The sequence below is a fragment of the Vipera ursinii genome (assembly GCF_947247035.1).
Source record: "Vipera ursinii genome assembly, chromosome: 8".
Taxonomy (NCBI): Eukaryota; Metazoa; Chordata; class Lepidosauria; order Squamata; family Viperidae; genus Vipera; species Vipera ursinii.
This window is the reverse complement of record NC_139519.1, coordinates 9,537,247-9,557,903: the sequence shown is the minus strand read 5'-3', so window position 1 is coordinate 9,557,903 and position 20,657 is coordinate 9,537,247. Positions and strand designations below refer to the sequence as shown.

The window sequence follows — 20,657 nt, the reverse complement described above, 5'->3', positions numbered from 1 at the left end:
CAGAAGAGCTTTGGAAAGCTGCAAAAAAAGAGGATTTGGGGACCACCAGTGGCCCAGCCCAGCCTGAAAGTTCATTGATGTCTCACTTAGCAATGGAAATGTTGGGCTTAATCGTGGTCGTAAGTCGAGGACTACCTGTACACTATATTTACATCTGGAAGGCATCTCTACAGCTGTGGCATAGGAACAACAACCATTTGGCAACATCAGCCCTTGTTTGTGCTGTCTTCTCAGAAAGGCACAGACTAAAATTATCCCCTATTTTCTCTTGTCTTTGTTTCCAGCATGAAGCCACCATGGCAAGACTTCCTCAAAGGGAGGATCCAAAGGTCACTGCCCCCATTATACCAGCTGATGACACCGACAACTTCTACACTGTTTACGGCAACCACAAGTGCAAGAAGTGCCCACCAGGTATCACATTATCAGCTCAACCTGATCCTTCTTAGTAAGACCTGGACATGTATATGACGTGCCCCTTTTTTGAGAAGGATAACTTGGACAGTGCTTTCTTTCTGACCCCGTGGGACAATCATTTTCAAAAGATCATTTCCAATAATTATTTTTTTGTTGCTAGTTCTGGGAAATGTGTGCATGAAGCGGAGGCAAAAAAAAATGGTTCCTGCAGAGGAAATGATTCATTCCAACAACTGTGCTTAGAAGCCATTGGAAGTTGTAGATAACAGCAGAAGCCGACTTTTAAAATAAAAAAAAAATCACATCACATTAGTCATTTCCCCAGAAATTCTATAGAATTCATGGCGCATTAAGAATTTGAAAAAGGAAAGCCAGATGGGGAAAAAAATGTGGCCCTTGAAAAGTTAAGTGAGTATTCTGGGACACCTAGTTAGCATGGCCATAAAGAAGAAAGTTGGAACTTATAACTTGGCGCAACTTTCTGGATTGCCACCACTTTTCTTCTAGGAAACAGGACAAAAAAATATTGCTGTGGTGTTCATTTTTTTTTATTGCGGCTAAGGAGATGATTCAGAGGGATTAGAAGCACATCCAGCTGTTCAAAAAAAAAGGGGGGGGAGAGGAGGGCAGATTCCCAAAGTGGTTGACACACTTATACTTCTGACATAATAATACCGAGGCACTTCTACGCTGTGCAAGACAGTATTTGGGGGGGGGTTGCTCAATTTACATCACCGCCCGTCATAACTGCCACCTCATGCCGGTGATCCTGCTGTCACTCGGTACCAATGTGCCATGGACCCTGGGGGGAGGGTGGAAGGAAGGGGGATTGTTTGGGGGGGGGGAAATGAAAGTAATGGAAGTAAGTGTGGCGCTCTGTGGCGTTTCAAGGTCGCTCCGCTGTGAGAAGAATGCAACCGCAAGCCAGCCTATACAGCCAGAGTGACCGTTTCAAAAACCATCTTCTTTGAGATTGATTGAATGATTGGGGAGGAAGGGAGGGGAACCAGCAATGGGAAGTGCCTAAGCGGGAGAAAGATATACTTGGGTTTTCGGCACGGGCATTTTAGTTCTGGCTTTGCTTTACTGTATTTCACTTGACCTTTAGTAAACTCTACCTTTCTCAACAAATGGAGTCAAGGATCGTTCTTGCTCAAAGGTTCACGTTGGGGCATGCGTGTCTCGGGGTGGCTCACAAGTCAAAGCAACAAAAACCAAGCTACTATCAACAGAATTAAAAACAATTCGAACAGTGAAAACAAATAACCAAAGCCACACACACTCACACACACACACACACACACAAATCGCAGGAGAGTGCCAACCTACAGCTCACAAACCATAAGCCATCCTCCAGGCTCCCTACTTCGAGGAGATCCCCAGGCCTGATGGCACAGCCATGCGTTCGGGGACTTCTTAAAGGCCAACAGGGTTGGGCCAATCTGACTTCAGGATGGATGATCTACCAAAGCCTGGGTGCCATAAACAGGATAGATTCTGCTCCTGGGTCCCATCAGTTGGAACCCCTTTAAACATGGGACTCTCAACATAGTTCTCCTGCCAGATTTGATGGGATGGGTAGATACAACAGGGGAGAGAGCAGTGCTAATTGCTTTCTATAGCTGTGTAGTAGATTTATTTCCTGCCCTTTATTTGGTGCAACGTGGACATCCATTGTATGGCTAGATCCGCAGTACCTAAAGAATTCTTTTTTTTTTCAATAAAAAAAAAAGAATTCTTATCTTTTAATACAGGGGTTCCCAAACTCTGGTCAGTGGACCAGTGTACATTCTGCAGCCTGTTGGGAATGTGCGAAGTACCATTTGCACATGCACAGGATTAGGTGGTGCACACAAAACTATCCCCTCCCCACTGCCACTGCTGGTCCACCAAGCCAGAAAGGTTGGAGATCTCTGCTTTAATATATACTTTTAATATTATGTACTTATTTATTTTTTTACGTCTTTTGTTTTCTTCCAGGCACGTTCGTCTTTCAGGCTTGTACTATCCCCAGAACTAAAGGGACTTGCCGGCCCTGTGAAAACAACACGTTTTCCAAGCTGTCGAATTCCTTCAGCTACTGCTTTCTTTGCAGAGCCTGCAGGATTTTAGGTATTAAGGATGGAGACAATTTTATTTACTTAGATTTTTATCCCGCTTTATTACTTTATAGGTAACTCAAGGCAGCAAGCGTGCCGAATACTCTTCCCTCTCTTTTTTTCTTTTTCTTTCCCCCCATAAACACAATCTTCTGAGGTGGGTTGGCTGAGAGAGTGATTGACTGGCCCAAAGACACTCAAACGGGTTTTCATGCCTAAAGTGAGACTAGAACTCACCGTCTCCCGGGGATTGGTCAAAGTCACCTAGCCAGCTTTCATGTCTAAGGCAGGTCTAGAGCTCACCATCTCCCAGTTTCTAGTCTCATGTCATAACCACTGGACGAAACTGGCTCTCATCTTATATTTGAAATAATATTTTAAAGAATAAAAAGTGTTATCGATGCAACGAATTGAAGAAATGAAATGAAACCTGAGCCCAATGCCTTTTATGGAAGGGTTCCACCCACTGCATTCTAGGAAGTTTGCTCACATGTCCTACTAAGTTGAAATGAAAAGTATTTGCTTTTGGTAATTCAAACATCTGGGCTTTTCTCAAGAAACCATGCTTAAGGATATCTTGGGCTAACGTTGCCACGCAGTCTTAGTTTAAGTTTTCGTTGCTGCTCAGAACTGCTAGAATTCTAAATTTGTGATTTATTCTCTTTCCAGATGAGGTAGAAATAAAAATGTGTACTGCAACCACAAATACTGAGTGTGCTTGCAAGAATGGTACCTTCTGCTTACCTGGCCAGCCCTGTGAAACTTGCACTAAATGTACGACAAGGTCAGCATTAATTGATGCCGCTTAATATGCTTTGGAATTAACTTGGCATTCTCTACTCTGACACGAAAAAAAAATAATAATTGGAAGAGGTTTGGAGAACGTTCCCGAAATGAAGATCACAGATCTTTGGGAAGGGAAGAGCAAGCTAGAGGAAAAAAGGCAGGAGGTTCTGATAGCACAACCCTCTAATTTCCAAGCTTTGGGCAATCCCCGATGATGCATTCGTAAAGGAATACAGAATAACCAAGTTGGAAGAGACCTTGAAGGTCTTCTAGTCCAACCGCATGCTGTATCATTCCAGACAAGTGACTGTCCAGTCTCTTCTTGAAAACCTCCAGTGAGGGAGCATTCAGAATTTCTAGAGGCAAGTTGTTCCACTGGTTAATTCTTCTCACAACAGGAACTTTCTCCTTAAGTCTGGGTTGGATCTCTCCTTGATAAGCTTCCATCCAGTGCTACTTGTCCTGCCCCCAGGTGCTTTGGAGATTAAGTTGACCTTCTCTTCTCTGTGACAGCCCCTCAAATATTGGAAGACTGCTGTCATGTCAGCCCTAGTCCTTCTCTTTGCTTGAAGCTGTGTTCACCTCCTCCCAAGTTAAAAGCACCACATCCGTGTAGAGACATTACCAGATTCAAGGTGCTGGTGATGACCTATAAAGCCCTAAATGGCTTGGGTCCGGACTCTCTAAGGGAACACCTGCTGCCGGCATCATCTTCCCATTGTCCTGTGCGCCCCCACAGGGAGGGCCTTCTCAGGGTACCGCCGGTTAATGAATGCTGGCGGGTTATTTCCCGGGGAAGGGCATTCTCTGTGGGTGCGCCTGCCCTATGGAACCAACTACCCACAGAACTTAGGACTGCCCCCGACCTTCGCTCATTTCGCCGGGACCTGAAAACTTGGCTCTTCGATCTGTTTGGTCCAGACTGAGGGGTTGTTAATTTAACTGGGTTTTAGATTTACTCTTGGGGCTTGAATTTAATTTGTTTTAATTGTTTTTATTTTTTTGTATTCATGGTTTTAACTGCCCTGTAAACCGCCCTGAGTCCTATGGGAATAGGGCGGTATACAAATCCAATAAAATAAATAAATAAATAAATAAAATAAATAAACTCTTTTGAAGCCACCATACAGTGGCCTGTTGAGAATAAGCTTAGTTTTGATGACCATCCCACCATTAGTAAGATCTGGCCGCTGCTTCTAGTGGTTCAGCTTTCAGTGATTCCAGTTGATGCTTGTTTCAGTCTGAGTGTTGACCAGGTCCTTCAGTGTCAGCTTTCTTTTTGTGTCCATAGCTGTGGACCTGGAGAAAAGAAGGTGCAGGATTGCACGCCTACAAGTGACATCCAGTGTCTTCCTGATACTACCTCATCACCTCCAACAAGTAAGTTGCTTGCATACTGGTAGCATCAGTGAATGTGAGACTATGGTGCTAGTCCTAAGATGAATTTTCATACAGAACAAGAAGGAAATGTAACAAAATATGGCAATGATGACAGCTCTTGGTTAGAATATTTCTTGAGCAGACAGATTATTTGATTCCTGATGTCCTCGGGCCTTTGAATCTGCAACCGTCCCTTCTCTGGAAGAGAACCAGCATTCTGTATCTGCTAAGCAAGGACAGTTCTTTGGAAGTTGCCATCATATGGGTTTTATTAATGTGTTTTAACTTATTCTAATGTGTTTTAACTTATTGTAAGAATTGTGGGCATTTTGTTTAATCTCTTTTAATTTTTGTATTTTGTCTTTTAACATATACTGCCCTGTTCACCTCCCTGAGTCCTTCAGGAGAAGGGCGGTATACAAATAATAATAATGATAATAATAATAATAATAATAATAATAATAATAATAATAATAATAATAATAATAATAATAATAAATCAGGGGTCTTCAAACCTGGCCCTTTTATGACTTGTGGACTTCAACTCCCAGGATTCCTCAGCCAGCGTGCCTGACTGAGGAATTCTGGGAGCTAACGTCCACAAGTCATAAAAGGGCCACGATTGAAGACCCCTGTATTAATTAGATTTTGTTTGTTAAAGAGGTGGGATAAGGGGAATTTAGATTAAATAGAAAAAGGAGATTTATATACTTAGGTATTTTTGTTGATTTTTACTGGACCTTTGCGGACTTCTAAGGAGAGTTGAAGATTTAGAGATGAGTTATTGAAAACGGGGTGAGTTGTGGAACGAAGATGCATTGGATTGTGTTTTAAGAGGCAGTGATGTTAATGGTGGGGTCCTTGGTATTCCCTAAGCTTGGTTGTTTTCTTGTAGACATTTCATTGCCAAACTAGGTAAATTCATCAGTGCTAGTAGTGAGCGGGAGTTTGCTCTGATTTTATATGCTAGTGCAGGGGTGGGGAATCTTGGCTCTTTTATGACTGGTGGACTTCAACTCCCAGAATTTCTGAGCCAGCATGGCTCAGCTTGGAAACACCTCTCTTTCCCCTCAGCATGGCTGGCTCAGGAATTCTGGGAGTTGAAGTCCCCCAGTCATAAAAGAGCCAAGGTTGCCTACCCCTGGTCTAGGGTTAATCTTGGAGTTAATCTCTGCTTTAAACCAATCAAGCAAACAATGCCCCAATCAAGGAACTTCCAAAGGCAAACAACCTCACAGTAAACAACAGCTCACTCAAGGAATCACGAAAACCACTTTAGTCTCTGAAATTGGCTTTCATCAGTTTCTCGTCGGATGGGGCTGATTCCAGAAAAGGGTTTGTAGATTAAACTCATTACATCAAATTTTGTTGCAAGCCTCTCAGAAGCCAGTATAGGACCCAGTTGGAAGAAGCATTACCATTCAAATGATCAGTCTATACCAGGGGTATCAAACTGCCAATCCACAGGCCGGATGTGTCATGCCGAATCCACACCCACCCCATTGCCGGCAATGGAAAAAATGTCACAATACATCACAACACATCATGTGACATTGCGAGTTTGACACCCATGGTCTATACCTACCTTTTTTTCCCCTTTCCTCTCCTTTCCTTTCATTTTAAGGTTCCCCTGGAATAGATCATAGATGGATCTGGATCTGGATCATTCTGCCTATTGTGGTGGTGTCTGCAATGTTGGGCCTAGTATGTTGTTGGAAAAAAAATACAAGTTTTAGAAACGGTAAGAATAATATTTCTGTTTTCACTGAGACTCAAAATGCTTAAGACATTTAGCAAAGCCCTTGGTATGATAGTGTGATAAGCAAAGAACTTTTTATCATGAAGAAAACAAAGAAGGGAGCCTCAACAGCATTCAGAAGTTATAGAGTTTAGAATTCTGCCATCCTACTCTGCATAATACAGTGTTTCTCAACCTTGGGAACTTGAAGATGCATGGACTTCAAGCCTCAGAATTCTAGAGAAAAGGTGGACAGAATTGATCTGGGGTCAGCTTTACTTGACTGCGTTATTACTTGCTGGTTTCATTTACTCATTTTGGAGTGTAGAAATCCTTTTGCAAGATTGAGTCAAATTTCTCTTTAACGTGACCTTACATTATTGTAATAACTCAACTCCCTCAACATCTTCATGTAGATGGAGATTTGATGAAGCTCTGCAGCTTTGGTGTTTGCTAGGCTTTTGCAAGAATTCCTGTCTTCTCTTCAGGTGTTTTAAAACTGAAATCACTCCAAGTTTGAATCCAATCCAAATCTGGGGGAGAACCCAGCGTACAAAGTTTTATTTTTCACTTAAAAATAAGAATTGGAAGGTCCTTCTTGTCCCATGTTAGTTATAGGACAATAATGTTGCTATCAACCTTATAGTCACAGTCCTGTTCCCACTCCCCAGGGCAAGTTGAACAAATAAATAGGGACACAAGTTTCTGAGAACTTTTTGATGTATTATGAGAGTGCTTTTATTCAAAAAATTCAACATCTTCTGAATATCAAATGTGTCTGAAATTTTTCTCCCACCGGCTCAGCGTAGAGGGATAAAAGCGACTGTATTTTGGGTAGAGGGAATAGTTTCCCTGTCTTCTTTGGATTGGTAATGGGGAAATCCAGTATCAAACTATTTTGGTTTCGACTGTCTGAGACCTAGCTTTCACCCTTATATTGCTACGCCATCTTTAATGGTTTTGTTTAACAATATGCTCGCTGAGATTTGCCCTCTCATTACACACTAGCATTGCTTGATACACAAGGATGGAGGCCCTGTCTAATGTGATTTTAGGAGGGTGGGGAAAAAAGTCAGAAGTAACACGCATGTACACCAATTCAGAAACTCTTGAAGCGCAAGACCTGAGCAGCCTTTGAGCAATGGAATCTTCCCCTTTTGGTTGATCAAACTCAACCAACATTTTGGTTGGTCCTAATAGGGGGAATGTTTCATTTTGAGCCTCAAATAATGCATCTCATTCTGGATCGGCCATGGTTCAGCAAGAGCAAAATCCAGGACATATTTACTATTCTGGGTTTTTAGCCAAACAAAACCTGCAGGGATCCCAGAGTGGTGGTATTGCATAGATGGTACATCTCATTTCCTCTCTCACCTTCTCCAGAAACAATATGTGGGTCTTCATTGCATCTTCCTTGTGATGCTCTTACATATTTTTAGCAGTTCTCAGAAGGGCATATCCTACTGGCCTGCGTAGCCCTTAGTCCTCCCCAGAGTCTTTCCTTCCTCATAGTTGCTGCTACTGATGACCCAATGTATTTTTTCCCCTTGTTTTTAACATTTTTATCTGCAACGTCCAGGGTCACTGGGAGTTGAGTGGCAGAATAATAATAATAATAATAATAATAATAATAATAATAATAATAATAATAATATAATATCCCACTAGCCTCCTAACTTGCAATCTTCCCTTCTCTAAATTCCAGATAGCCTCTCAGCCTGGGTTTTCCCCCATTCTTGCCTGCTTCATACTCTCAAGTGGGTGGATGGATAACCTTTATTGTCATTTTTTTCCTGTGGGCACAACGTCACACATTAAAAATGAAATTTAGTTGCTTGCTCTCAAAGTGTACACATGCACAACACACATTTAAAACATGCTATATACACATACGTATAGACCTACACCTTTACATATAAGTAACATATAAATCCCTCTTCCCCATCTGGAACAAAGCAATCCTAGTTCATTCTGTATTTAGAACAAACAGGCACATTCCAGTCTGAGATCAAGCCATCCCAGAACAGCTGTTCCATGCATGTAGCAGTCTGTGCATGAATAATTTATCAGGTTCTCATTTAAATGTCTTTATAACATGTCCACGTGTGAACACTGCTCTGCTGGCTAAATTTCTCTATATCATCCTGTTTTCTCTTACAGCTTGCACAGGTTTCTGGAGCTCCACGGTAAGAACTCTTTTCTCCTCTGGAGATGGGAAAAGTAATACTGGGTGAGGGGATTTTTTTTTAGTGTCACAACTTTTGTATGAGAAGCTATCTTATAACACGGGAAGTCACATTATAAGCCATGTGATTATTTTTCAGTCTTCCCTCCTTAGTCATAGAATATAGGGTATTTTGCATAGGTTATAGGTTATGTCATTGAGCTCTGCACGCTGCAAGATCATTATGAAGATTTAACAAAATTATGTTGCATTAGAACTACATTATGATTGTATCATCCTTGAGTACTGGGGTACATTTTGGCAGGGGGAAGATCTCTTTTTTTAAAATAAAACATAATTGGGTGTAAAGATAAAGAGAGGAAATATTTTGCTGGAAAAAAAAACTTTGAAAGAAAGGTATCCAACTTTCACAGTGGAGTATCTCTAGTGTTGTTACAGAAATAGCAGTAGCACTTAGATTTACATACCGCTTCACAGTGCTTTACAGCCATTTCCATACAGTTTACAGAGCCAGCCTCTTGCCCCCAACAATCTTGTTCCTCCTTTTATTGACCTTGGAAGGATGGAAGGCTGAATCAACCTTCAGCCAGATCAAACTGCTGGCAGGAGGCAGAATTAGCCTGCAATACTTCATTCTAACTATTTTACCACCACAGCTCATCATAGATGGAGCTGCCTTGAGGACCATTCAGAAGGTGCAGCTGGTCCAGAATGTGGCAATGCCGGAACTGGTGGGCATGCTTTGTTATGCCTATTCTTATGCCCAGTGCTTTTTTTGTAAAAGAAAAAGGTGCCAGAACTCACACATGTCATACAACCCGCCTTGCCTACCCTACAAGGTTCCATCCAAAAAAGGTGCCGGAACTCTGTTCTGAGCGTTCTATGACAAAAAAAGCCCTAGTTATGCCTATGCCTTTCCACAAGCTGTGATGTTTACTTGTAGGCTTCTGAGTGCAATTCAGTGTGTTGGTTGTCTCCTTTAAAGCCCTTCATCTACCTCACTCATTGTCATATTTCTTGTTGTGATTCTAACCACTGCCCCAGTGGTTAGAGTGCAGTAAAAGGTAAAGGTAAAGGTTCCTCCGCACATGCGTGCTAGTCATTTCCGACTCTAGGGGCCGGTGCTCATCTCCGTTTCAAAGCCGAAGAGCCAGCGCTTGTCCGAGAACGTCTCCGTGGTCATGTGGCCGGCATGACTAGACGCCAAAGGCGCACGGAACGCTGTTACCTTCCCACTGTAGTGGTCCCTATTTTTCTACTTGCATTTTTACGTGCTTTCGAACTGCTAGGTTGGCAGAAGCTGGGATGAGTAACAGGCGCTCACTCTGCTACGCGGCACTCGGGATTCGACCCGCCAAACTGCCGACCTTCTGATCGACAAGCTCAGCGTCCTAACCCACTGAGCCACCGCGTCCCTTATATAGAGTGCAGTACTGCAGGCTAATTCAGCTGACTGCTGGCTGCCAGGAGTTTGGCAGTTTGATTCTCACCAGCTCAAGGTTCACTCAGCCGTCCACCCTTCTGAGGTTGAGGTCGGTAAAATGAGGACCCAGATTGTTGGGTTTAATAGGCTGTAAAGCACTTAGAGAGGGCTGTAAAGCACTGTGAAATGGCATATAAGTCTAAGTGCTATTGCTATTGCTATTCATGGCATTACAAGGCTGGGTTATTTGTGGGACTGCCTATCTCCCGCTATTTCTGTCCATTCAGTGAGATTGGACAGAGTGGGAGTGTTTTGGATCCCAACAACTAAACAACATCATCTAGCAAAACCCTGGAAAAGTGTCTTTTTTTAATTGTGGTACTTGGCCTCTGGAATAATATTCACCTAATATATATGCCTCCCATCCTGATGATATTCAAAAAGCTATTGAAGGTCAGGTGGTTCTCCCAAACCATGTATAGGCCAAATGTGGAACCCCTGTTTGATGGTGTTTGGTTTATAGCAGGATTTCTCAACCTTGGCAACTTTAAGACAAGTGGACTTCAACTCCCAGAATTCTCGGAGTTGAAGTCCTCAAATTTTAAAGTTGCTGAGAAACCCAAGTTTATAGGGTTGTCTCTAGCTAATTATGATTTTTTTTTCTCATTGTTTTCTACTGTTTTCCATCGGGAAGGTGTCCAGAGTCATCTGTAGTTGGGTACTTTCTAAATTGCCAAAATAAATATATTCAGATGAACTGAAGTGACAATTATATAGTTCTTAGGTTGTAAATACAGGACAATACATACATGTAGTCTAATTTTTGAAGATTTCATGGATTTGAATTTTGTTGTTGTTTCAATTTATGTTCTATATTAAAGAATATAGTAGAAAGTCTTCAAATTGAAAATGGAGAAAAATAATGCAACCAAGTTAGGGATAGCAAATATTGTGTAAAACCTTTTTTTTTTAAAAAAATCTATCTATCTATCATCTACCTATCTATCATCCATCTATCTATCTATCTATCTATCTATCTATCTATCTATCTATCTATCTATCTATCTATCTATCTATCATATATTTTGTATTGTTTATTCCTTCTTAAGCTGTTTGAACTATTTGAAAAAATTTTTCCAGGGGAATCAAATTAGTCAGGTATCCAAGCAGAATAGTCATATATATTTATAGTCATCTATAAATCTGTTTATCTTTCTTTGCCAATAACAGTCTTATCTGAATAGTTTGGTAAAACATCTCTTAATATGCTGTATTTACTAGCATTACTAAATTTAGCATTAATTAATCAAGCAAGCAATTATACAATTGAAGTGCTAACAATTAAGCAATTAAAATTATTTTTCCTAGCATTAGTTAAATTAATTCACTATTAATTTAACAGGAAATTAATTTTAACAGTAAAATTACTTGTTGAAGTAATTACAATGGCTAATGATCCTCCACTCAACTTGGGTAGATTTAATCCTCAGAATTCTCAGAATTAACTCTTAACTTTGGTGAATATTGCTACCCACAGTATCCTTCTTGTAAAATAAACAGTAGCTAAAATGGCATCCTCTGTTAAATGGGGAAGAGCGATTATTTGGAATGTCATTTAATTCAGCAAGACTTGGTTCCTATGCCTAAAGGGATATGTACGCTTTTAAAAATCCAGAGACAAAGTCATATTTTATTTTTTAGAGCTAGTAAAATCCACCGTATGTTTTTTTTAAGAGTACCCAATTCCGCCAATATCTGCAGAAGAGGTCCAGTCCAGCGCCAAGGGAAGAACATGACAACATGTTGAACATGCAAAGGAACCAGAGGTGCAAAATATTTTCACCCAGTTGTAACACTGCCAATGGACAAGCGCTGGAAGCAATGATTCCATTAAGAGCTTCCCCTCCAGAGGTAACTAAAATGTAAACACGTTGTGATTGTTAGTCACACGTGTATGTACAACTATTTGTCTATTGATCTTTTGAAATTATGAAAAAAGTCCGGTCCTCACATTTACAATCATGGTAAACCCCCACCCCCACCCCCGTTGTTACATAATTGCAATTCAGGCATTTGGTAATTGGCTTACAATTACCGTACAACCATCTGCAGTCTCCTGTGATAGCAATAGCACTTAGGCTTATATATCACCCCACAGTGCGTTACAGCACATTCTGGGCAGTTTACGATGTGAGCATCTTTCCCCCAACAATCTGGGTCTTTGTTTTATCGACCTCGGAAAGATGGAGGGGCTGAGTCAATCTTGAACCGGTCAGGTTCGAACTCCAAACTGTGGGCAGAGTTTGCCTGCAATACTGCATTTTAACCATTGCGCGTGTGATGTACCATGTGATTCTAGCTGTTGATCTTTTTGCCAGGTTCTGGCAAAAATCGCCCATTCAATGGGTTCGCACTTAACCATATGAAACAATATAGCAATACAAAACATGGTCATAAGTTTGGGTCCAACTTGTCTTATGACTGCAATGACTTACAATGGAAATTCTAGTCCCAATTATGTTTGTACGTTGAGGGCTGCCTTATTAATTTCATGAATGCAGTTGAGTTGTATTCATTCAGGAGGTGTGATGGCTCAGTGGTTAAACACACTGAGCTTGTCAGCCGGAAAGCTGACAAGCCGGGTTTGAGACCCGAGTGCTGTGTGACTGGGTGAGCTCCCGTCACTTGCTCCAGCTCCTGCCTACCCTAGCAGTTCGAAATGACGCAAATGCGTGTAGATGCATAGGCACCACTTCAGTGGGAAGGTAACAGTGTTCCGTGCACCTCGGCATATAGTCATGCTGGCCACATGACCATGGAAAGTTTCTTTGGATAACATGGACTCCCTCCACTAAGAAACAGAGATAAACATCGCCCCCTAGAGTCAGACATGACCGGACAAGGGGAAAGCTTTACCTTTACTTTTCTTATTCTTTCTCATTATAGGAAGGTCAAGGATGTGCAGAAAGAAGGAAGTTAGTTCCTGAAAATGGCAGGAACGCAGCAGAGAGTAAGTGCTCTTAAATTCTTACAAGTTAATTTGAATTCTTTTTTTTGCCAGAATGCTCCTTGAGATATCATATATTAGATGTATCCCATCGCCCGGTTCGCTCCCACAGAGTCGGCCTCCTCAGGGTGCCGTCGGCAATGCCGGCTGGCGACCCCCAGGGGGAGAGCCTTCTCTGTGGGCGCGCTGACCCTCTGGAACGAATTACCCCTGGAGCTGCGGTTGACCCCTGACCTTCGGTCCTTCCACCGTGACCTGAAGACTTGGTTGTTCCAACAAGCAGGTCTGGACTGACTAAGTTTTTTAATTAGGTTTTTATCGGGTTTTTTAAATTTTCACGTAATTATTGTATTTATTGTTTAATTCTTTTTAAAAACTTTTCATCCTATGTTTTTTAATTTTTATTGTTGTGAGCCGCCCAGAGTCCTCAGGGAGAAGGGCGGCATATAAATTTAAATAGATAGATAGATAGATAGATAGATAGATAGATAGATAGATAGATAGATAGATAGATACACATACATACATACATACATACATACATACATACATACATACATACATAGTAACTAGAAGATAGAACAATAGGGCTGGAAAGGATCTTAGAGGTCTTCCAGTCCAACCCCCTGCTTGAGCAGAAGATCCTACATCAGTGTGAACAAACGGTTGGCCAATCTTTTCTTGAAAACCTCCAGTGATGGGAGCACCCACAACTTCTGGAAATAAGTTGTTCTACTGTTGATTATCCACACTGATAGGTAATTTCTCCTTAGTTCTCTCTCTGTGTGTTGGTTCTCTCTTTGATAAACTTCCACCCGTTACTTCTTGCCCTGCTGGGTTCACAATCCAACACTGTGCTCTATTCTTTCCTGTTAGAAATAATTCAGAGCGGATTCCTGGCCACACCAAGGAAATTGTAAATTGTAAGCCACCCTGAGTCTTCGGAGAAGGGCGGGATATAAATGGGATTAAAATAAAAATAAAATAAATACTCCTTCCCCTTCATGTTTCAGTCATTTCCTTTTTCCAAATCAGATCCAATGTTTGACAGATTTAATTTAATTTTAATTTTAATCCCATTTATATCCCGCCCTTCTCCGAAGACTCAGGGCGGCTTACAATCTAAGAAGCACAACTCAATGTGCTTAGCAATAGCCTTCATTCTATGTATATGCCTGCTTATTAGGGCTTTCGGCGCCCCCCCAGCAGCATTTTTACAAAGTCAGCTTATTGCCCCCAACAATCTGGGTCCTCATTTTACCTACCTCGGAAGGATGGAAGGCTGAGTCAACCTTGAGCCTGGTGGGACGCGAACCTGCACTAATTGCAGGCAGCTGGTGTTACTTAAGGAGGCATCAGCCCACTGCTCCACCAAGGCTCTTTTTAAGAGATGCTGAACATGCTCAACCTCCTTGACTCAATTAGGATTTATTTCCTGTTGGTTTGCATTATTAAGAAGGAAGGATGTGGACGTGTCTGGAAGCTGCCGGGGTTGAGAAACAGTGCCATAGAAAACCAAAGGCAAAGCCTGGCCTTCTTTCATTCCTCCTTCCGGGCTGACACCACAGTGGTGTCAACATTGCTCATGTTTAGTTTTCCCCTGATTTGTATGGGATATCTAATTCTGACAAATTAGATACCTGTGCTTTGTAAAATGGAGAGCAGTTGTGTGAAGCAACCGTGAATAAGCCCTTTTGTCCAAGGTAGGATTGTTTGGGTTTCTGTAACTCGCGGATGTTGGAGACAAGACATGTCTGGGGAGCATCAGAACGCTAACTTCAGGTCTTCCAAGGAAACCCCTAGAACAGTGTCCTCAACCTTGGCAACTTCAAGATAGGTGGATGGCTGTTGGGGAACTCCGGGAGTTGAAGTCCATCCGTCTTGAAGTTTCTGATGTCGAGAAACATTGGCCATAGAGAAAAACAAAAGCAAAACCTGGTCCCCTCTTTCATTCCTTCTGCCAGATGACACCACAAAGGTGTTTTTCAGTGGATGTGTGTGTGGGGGGGGGGTGTTGAAGCCTTCAGTAGAGTCCCTCTTAAATTCCACATATTTAAATATGATTTATCAAGTTCTAATGACATCACATTGACATCACTGGGGTTTGTGTTTTAAAGGCAGAATCTAGGAAAGCAGGAGCAGCCATTGTTTGCTTTTTAAACTAGACCCTTTTCCCGTTATTCAAAGCACCTCATACTAGAAGTGATAAAAGCTGCCTTGTTAAATTTACAGACTGGTTTTTCTAGTTCCTATGAAACGACAAGGCCAGAATCTGCTTTGGCTTGAAGATACTAGCATTTTTTATTTTATTTTAATTCCATTTATATCCCGCCCTTCTCCGAAGACTCAGGGCGGCTTACAAGCTTAGCAGTAGCCTTCATTCTATGTATATGCCTGCTTGTTAGGGCTTTCGCACACGCCCCAAGCGGCATCATTACAAAGTCAGCTTATTGCCCCCAACAATCTGGGTCCTCATTTTACCTACCTCGGAAGGATGGAAGGCTGAGTCAACCTTGAGCCTGGTGGGACTCGAACCTGCACTAATTGCAGGCAACTGGTGTTACTTAAGGAGGCATTAGCCCACTGCTCCACCAAGGCATGAGGTTATCTTGGGTTGCGTGCCTGGCTAGTTTTGCTTGGCTGTCTCATTCTCCGTGATCATCTTTACGGTTTTATTTTCATGAAGATTTTTATTTTTATCTCATTTATTTATGTGGTTTTTTAAAAAAATTCTATTGACTTTCGAGGGGGACAGGATTTGCATTTCAAGAGAGGGAGAGGAGCAAGCAGCTGTAAAAATCTCTGTGTCCTACCAAAGGACATACTTACTTCATCCCCATTGCTGACATCCACCAACAATTCTTTCTGCAATTCTGAAAAATGTAGCTACACTTTTATAAGGACAAGCCACTGAGTTATGCCACACTTGATTCTGAAAAAGGCCTTCCAGGGGTCCCAGAATTTCCCCATAGCAACCTATGCAACCGGGGATTTAGAAGCAGCTGATTAATAAGACGACGACTCCAACTCCTCCTCCTTTCATCTCCCTCACACTTATCATATTCCTTTCCAGCTCTGAGTCGAGCTTTTGACACCTTCATCAACAGGGTGCCTTCAAAACACTGGAGGAGATTCATGAGACTCCTCAAGTTGAGCGACAACGAAATTGACTCTGCAGAGGAGTGTTCACAATATGTGAATGAGCAGCATTATCAAATGCTACGGACTTGGCTGGACAAGAACGGGCAGGCAGCCACCTTGAGTGTTCTTCTGGAGGTGCTCAATGACATGGATTTAAAGGGCATTGTGGAAGAAGTTACAGCAGTTCTCATTGCTCAACATTTGTATGTCTATGAAGAATAGGTTCTTAGCCAGGTGGGCCCTTCTTGAATCCAGTGTTTGTCCACCTGGCAAAGCAAGAAGGAAAAGATGTTGAGTTACTAGCTTCTTCTCACCAAGCCATATGTTGTTTACATTTTAAAATAGCCCAAACTAGCACAAGGCCTCCTATGCACTGCCTTTCCAAAAGGGGTTTTATGTTGGCAGCTAGGGCTGTGCTGTACATTCGACTCAAAATCAAAAGATGCTTTCAGAGTAGACGTGGATTATGCCAGACGCAGTTGTTGCCATCTCCTTTCAGAAACTGCGTCCTTTTGCAGACTTTGTCAAGTCATCATTCAGAAAATACACCCTTAAGGTAAGGAGGTGTCAACAGCCTGCCGTGTCTGGCTCAAAGCAGTCGGCGGTGGCACCCTGCAACATTTCCCTTCTTTATTCTGCCCGGGTTTTCTTAGGATGGCACAACTGCTCTGTAAGCCCACAGCAAAGAGGCATTTCTTTAAAGAGGCGCCACACCAATTTGGCTCTTGAATTTTCGGAAATTATTATGTTACTAGTAGATATGTCTATATCGGTGTTATTTTGAAGGTTGTTCCAGTCTTTTCAGTACAAATGACATCTTTCCTGCGAAAATTATTTGGGCAGCCAAATTGATCTTTTTCAATTACCAATATAAATTCTGTATTTTTAATTTTTTTTTAAAAAAACAAAAAACAAAACACAAATCGTCTCGGGTAAGTTTTGATAGTTTCAGGTCTTCTTTTGGATTTGACGTAAACAAAAGATAAGCATCTTTTTGTTCACGTCAAATCCAAAAGAAAACCCGACGAACCTAAGACGAACCGTGTTTTTTAAAAATAATAATAATAATAAAATAAAATAGAGAATTTATATCGGGAAACCATCTTTTTCTACATGCCTAAAAAGTATTTGGTTTTTAAATCCTGCTGCTGTTCAGTAGTAAAAGGAGCCTCCTCAAATAAGAACAATCCTTTCACTTGAAAAGCTGGGCCGGCGTTTGCTATTCTCTTGACACTGTGAAGTTTTTCGTTTTTTTTCTGCTGAATTTAGCTCTCCTGGGTACAGAATGCCAAATCATCAAAACTGATTTCTTGCATCTATATCTCTGGGGTGCTGGGTGTAGAGGGGAGAAATCCTCCCTCCCTTGATTCAATTCTGCAGGGGTCTCCAAACTATGGCCCACAGCCCAATATCAGAGCAACCGGCTTACGTTGAGGAGCATGCCGGCGAGCGCACGCTTGCAGCCCCACTTGTACAAGCAGCTGAAACACATGCATGTGCGCGCCTGCCCCTCGTGCAAAACCATCCCCTCTTCCCTCCCTCTCTCTCTCCCCCCCCCCCCGTGCCGGGTCAGCAACCTGCAAAGGTTGCAGAACGCTGCAATCCAGTATATTCAGGAGCTTTTAAAAGACCTTTTAAGAGAATTTCTTCTGCAAGGACTAGAGACGTTCTCTCTTCTTTTTTTAATTCAGGGAAAATTGAAAATCTCAAGGAACGAAATGCTGTGCCCGAAGTTATTTTCCATCTCATTTTTTTTAGACAAGCCGTTATACATTTCTCATAAAGGGAGGATTGTTCTTAAGTGCACTTTGGAGGTCTCTGCTAATCTCTTTTCAGTAGGAAGCCTGAAAAGACCGGAGAGAAGTATTTTCCAAATACTTGTTTACAGTTTAATGTTAATTTATATTCTGCCGTGTGACAGGGCAGGGTCCAGATCCTCACCAAGAAGATATGGGTACTCTGTTGATGAAATCAGCCTGAGTTATCGATCTTTTTAAAATACCCTGTTGATTTGAGTTCCTAAAAAACATGTGTGTGTTTTTGCTGCCATTACACTAAAAAGGTCAAAATAGCATTAAAAAGAAAAAAATGCTGATCTTTAAAACGAAAATGTTCAAAAAACAATCCACACTAACCAAAGCTCTTTAATGTGAGGTCCTATTTCTGGTTTGCAGTAAATATGACAAGGGTTTTATTTATGAAATTTTTTAAAATAAGCTGATATTTTTATTTTGTGAATTATTAATCTGGAGCCTGAGAAAGGGGATATTTACCCTTCTTGCACTCCGCAGATTTACAAGCCATTGTTTGAGATTGTAAACTGTGATGCTCCACTCTCCGTGTGCCTACAAGGTCCCCCTTGTAGGTTCAAAGTGGCCCCAAAGTTGTGTAGAACACTAGCCTTCGTGTGCTGCGTTCTTTTCATTGTTGAATTCACTGTTTTTGGCATCCCACATTTGATTCTGGATAAAGAATACTCTGGTCTGATAAAGGGTGGATTCTCTTTCCTCTGTTCCATGCCTTGACACAGTTATGTCAGTGTTAGTACAAAAGGAATTAGATGGGGGGCAGTTTCTGCCCATAATTTTCAGTAGTCAACAATTTAACTCAATGTGCGTGTGTGGAAGGGAAGCAGGGAGACTACGAGGTTGGGTGACAAGGCCCTCTTTCCATTCCCTGAAGAACTGTCCAACAGCTTCTGGATGGACAACTGTTCTGGATGAGCTTCAGTGTCCAGATAACTCAGCTGTGACTTTCCACTGTGACTTATTGTTTTGGGTTAAAAATAACGTTTTTTAAAAATCAGGATGAATTTGAATTTGTCTTACTCTGCGGCATTTCCAGAGGCCAATAAAAATGCAAGAGAGCCAGAAGAATTCATTTTTTATTTGGTATGGAGTGCAGGAAACCACTGCAGCATTAAAGAGAAGAGGGTGCATATAATGATAGACCCTGAGCCAGATTTTTAAAGTCTTTAAGTCTCTGGCATGCATTTTGCATGTTGTATGTAATGGAAGTCTTGATGACAAAGTCCATCTGATTAAGTTTATGTGGATTTGGAAGACCGGGTCCTACGTAAATCTTTGAAATTCAACATATTTCCATTCAGTGTATTGGCTGAACCCATAAGATGACAAGCCCAGGTCTCCTTTTTTAGCAGTTGAGATCTGGATCCTGCCAAAGGTGGAACACCATGTTTGCAGACATCTGTTGAAGCAGAATTGACACTTAAGGAACAAAAATATTGATGTAAATACTTACTCTTCAAATTGAAGTTTGTTCCAAGGTTGTATTTATTTCTAGATAATTATATTTATGGTTTGTTTTTGTTTCCATTTTCTCTACCTTTTAAATATTTGGTTTAAAAACTCAAGCAGAAATGTTAACTTAAATGCATAATTATTTTAGATAGAGGGATTGCATGAAAAAAATACGACGTGTTCAGGGTTTGTATAGATCCTTGTTTAATTTACAGACTTGTTTTTTGCTCATTGGCAACTGAAAGGAAAACAGGTACTTGTTGATGAAGCTATGTAAAGTTCCGTTTTGCAATAAATAAAACCTTCATTCAAAATTGCGCACTGTTGTACAATCTGTTAATATAAATTTTTAGCATAAAGCAAACCGAAGAAATGATCTTGTATTGTTTTTGATATTAACTTTTCTCCCTGGGTTTTTATAGTCTCATATTTAAAAACCCTCAAGCGTCTGACCTTCCAAAGAGCGGGGATGGGAAGATGGTGAGAATCACTAGGCTCAAATTTACCATACTCCTTCTGGCTTTTTTTTTTAATTGGGTGTTTGTTTTACTCTCTGTATCCTCTCTTTGAAGTCTATCTTATATCTACATGAGTCAATCAAAAATTTCAGAATATATGAGCAGGTGAGCTTGTGTTCAATCCTGAAGTCAATTCCAGGTTTGGGACATACCGTAGGGCAAGGGTCTTCAAACTTGGCAAATTTAGGACTTGTGGACTTCAACTCCCAGAATTCCTCAGCCAGGGCTGGCTGAGAAATGGAGGTAGTGACAGATTTTATTTTCCTGGGCTCCAAGATCACCGCAGATGGGGACTGTAGCCAAGAAATTAAAGGACGCTCCTGGGGAGGAAAGCCATGGCAAATCTAGACAGCACACTAAAAAGCAGAGACATCACCCTGCCAACAAAAGTGCGTATAGTCAAGGCCATAGTCTTCCCAGTTGCAATGTATGGCAGTGAAAGTTGGACCATAAGAAAGGCTGAGTGCCAAAGAATTGAGGCCTTTGAACTATGGTGCTAGAGAAGACTCTTGCGAGTCCCCTGGACTGCAAGAAGTTCAAACCGGTCAGCCCTAGAGGAGATCAACCCTGACTGCACTTTAGAAGGCCAGATCCTGAAGCTAAAACTCAAATACTTTGGCCACCTAATGAGAAGGAAGGACTCACTGGAGAAGAGCCTAATGCTGGGAAAGATTGAGGGCAATAGAAGAAGAGGACGACAGAG

General features: G+C 41.5%; 1 protein-coding gene across 4 annotated transcripts in view; it reads left to right on the top strand.

Moving 5' to 3' along the window:
• LOC310643855 (tumor necrosis factor receptor superfamily member 10A-like) overlaps positions 1–19,747 on the top strand; it is a 44,175-nt gene extending 24,428 nt beyond the window's left edge. Inside the window, exons 2-11 of one of the 4 annotated variants that reach the window (XM_083368470.1) lie at positions 285–414; positions 2,398–2,529; positions 3,186–3,300; positions 4,594–4,682; positions 6,307–6,423; positions 8,581–8,606; positions 11,763–11,939; positions 12,975–13,038; positions 16,109–16,410; positions 17,935–18,035. In XM_083368470.1, the coding sequence (XP_083224596.1) occupies positions 285–414; positions 2,398–2,529; positions 3,186–3,300; positions 4,594–4,682; positions 6,307–6,423; positions 8,581–8,606; positions 11,763–11,939; positions 12,975–13,038; positions 16,109–16,398 (1,140 nt within the window). In that variant the 3' untranslated portion in view covers positions 16,399–16,410; positions 17,935–18,035. Of the gene's footprint in view, positions 1–284; positions 415–2,397; positions 2,530–3,185; positions 3,301–4,593; positions 4,683–6,306; positions 6,424–8,580; positions 8,607–11,762; positions 11,940–12,974; positions 13,039–16,108; positions 17,071–17,934 lie in introns of those variants that run through there. The other 3 variants (XM_083368472.1, XM_083368471.1, XM_083368469.1) reach the window with 3 other exon arrangements.
• The last annotated feature ends 910 nt before the right edge of the window (positions 19,748–20,657 follow it).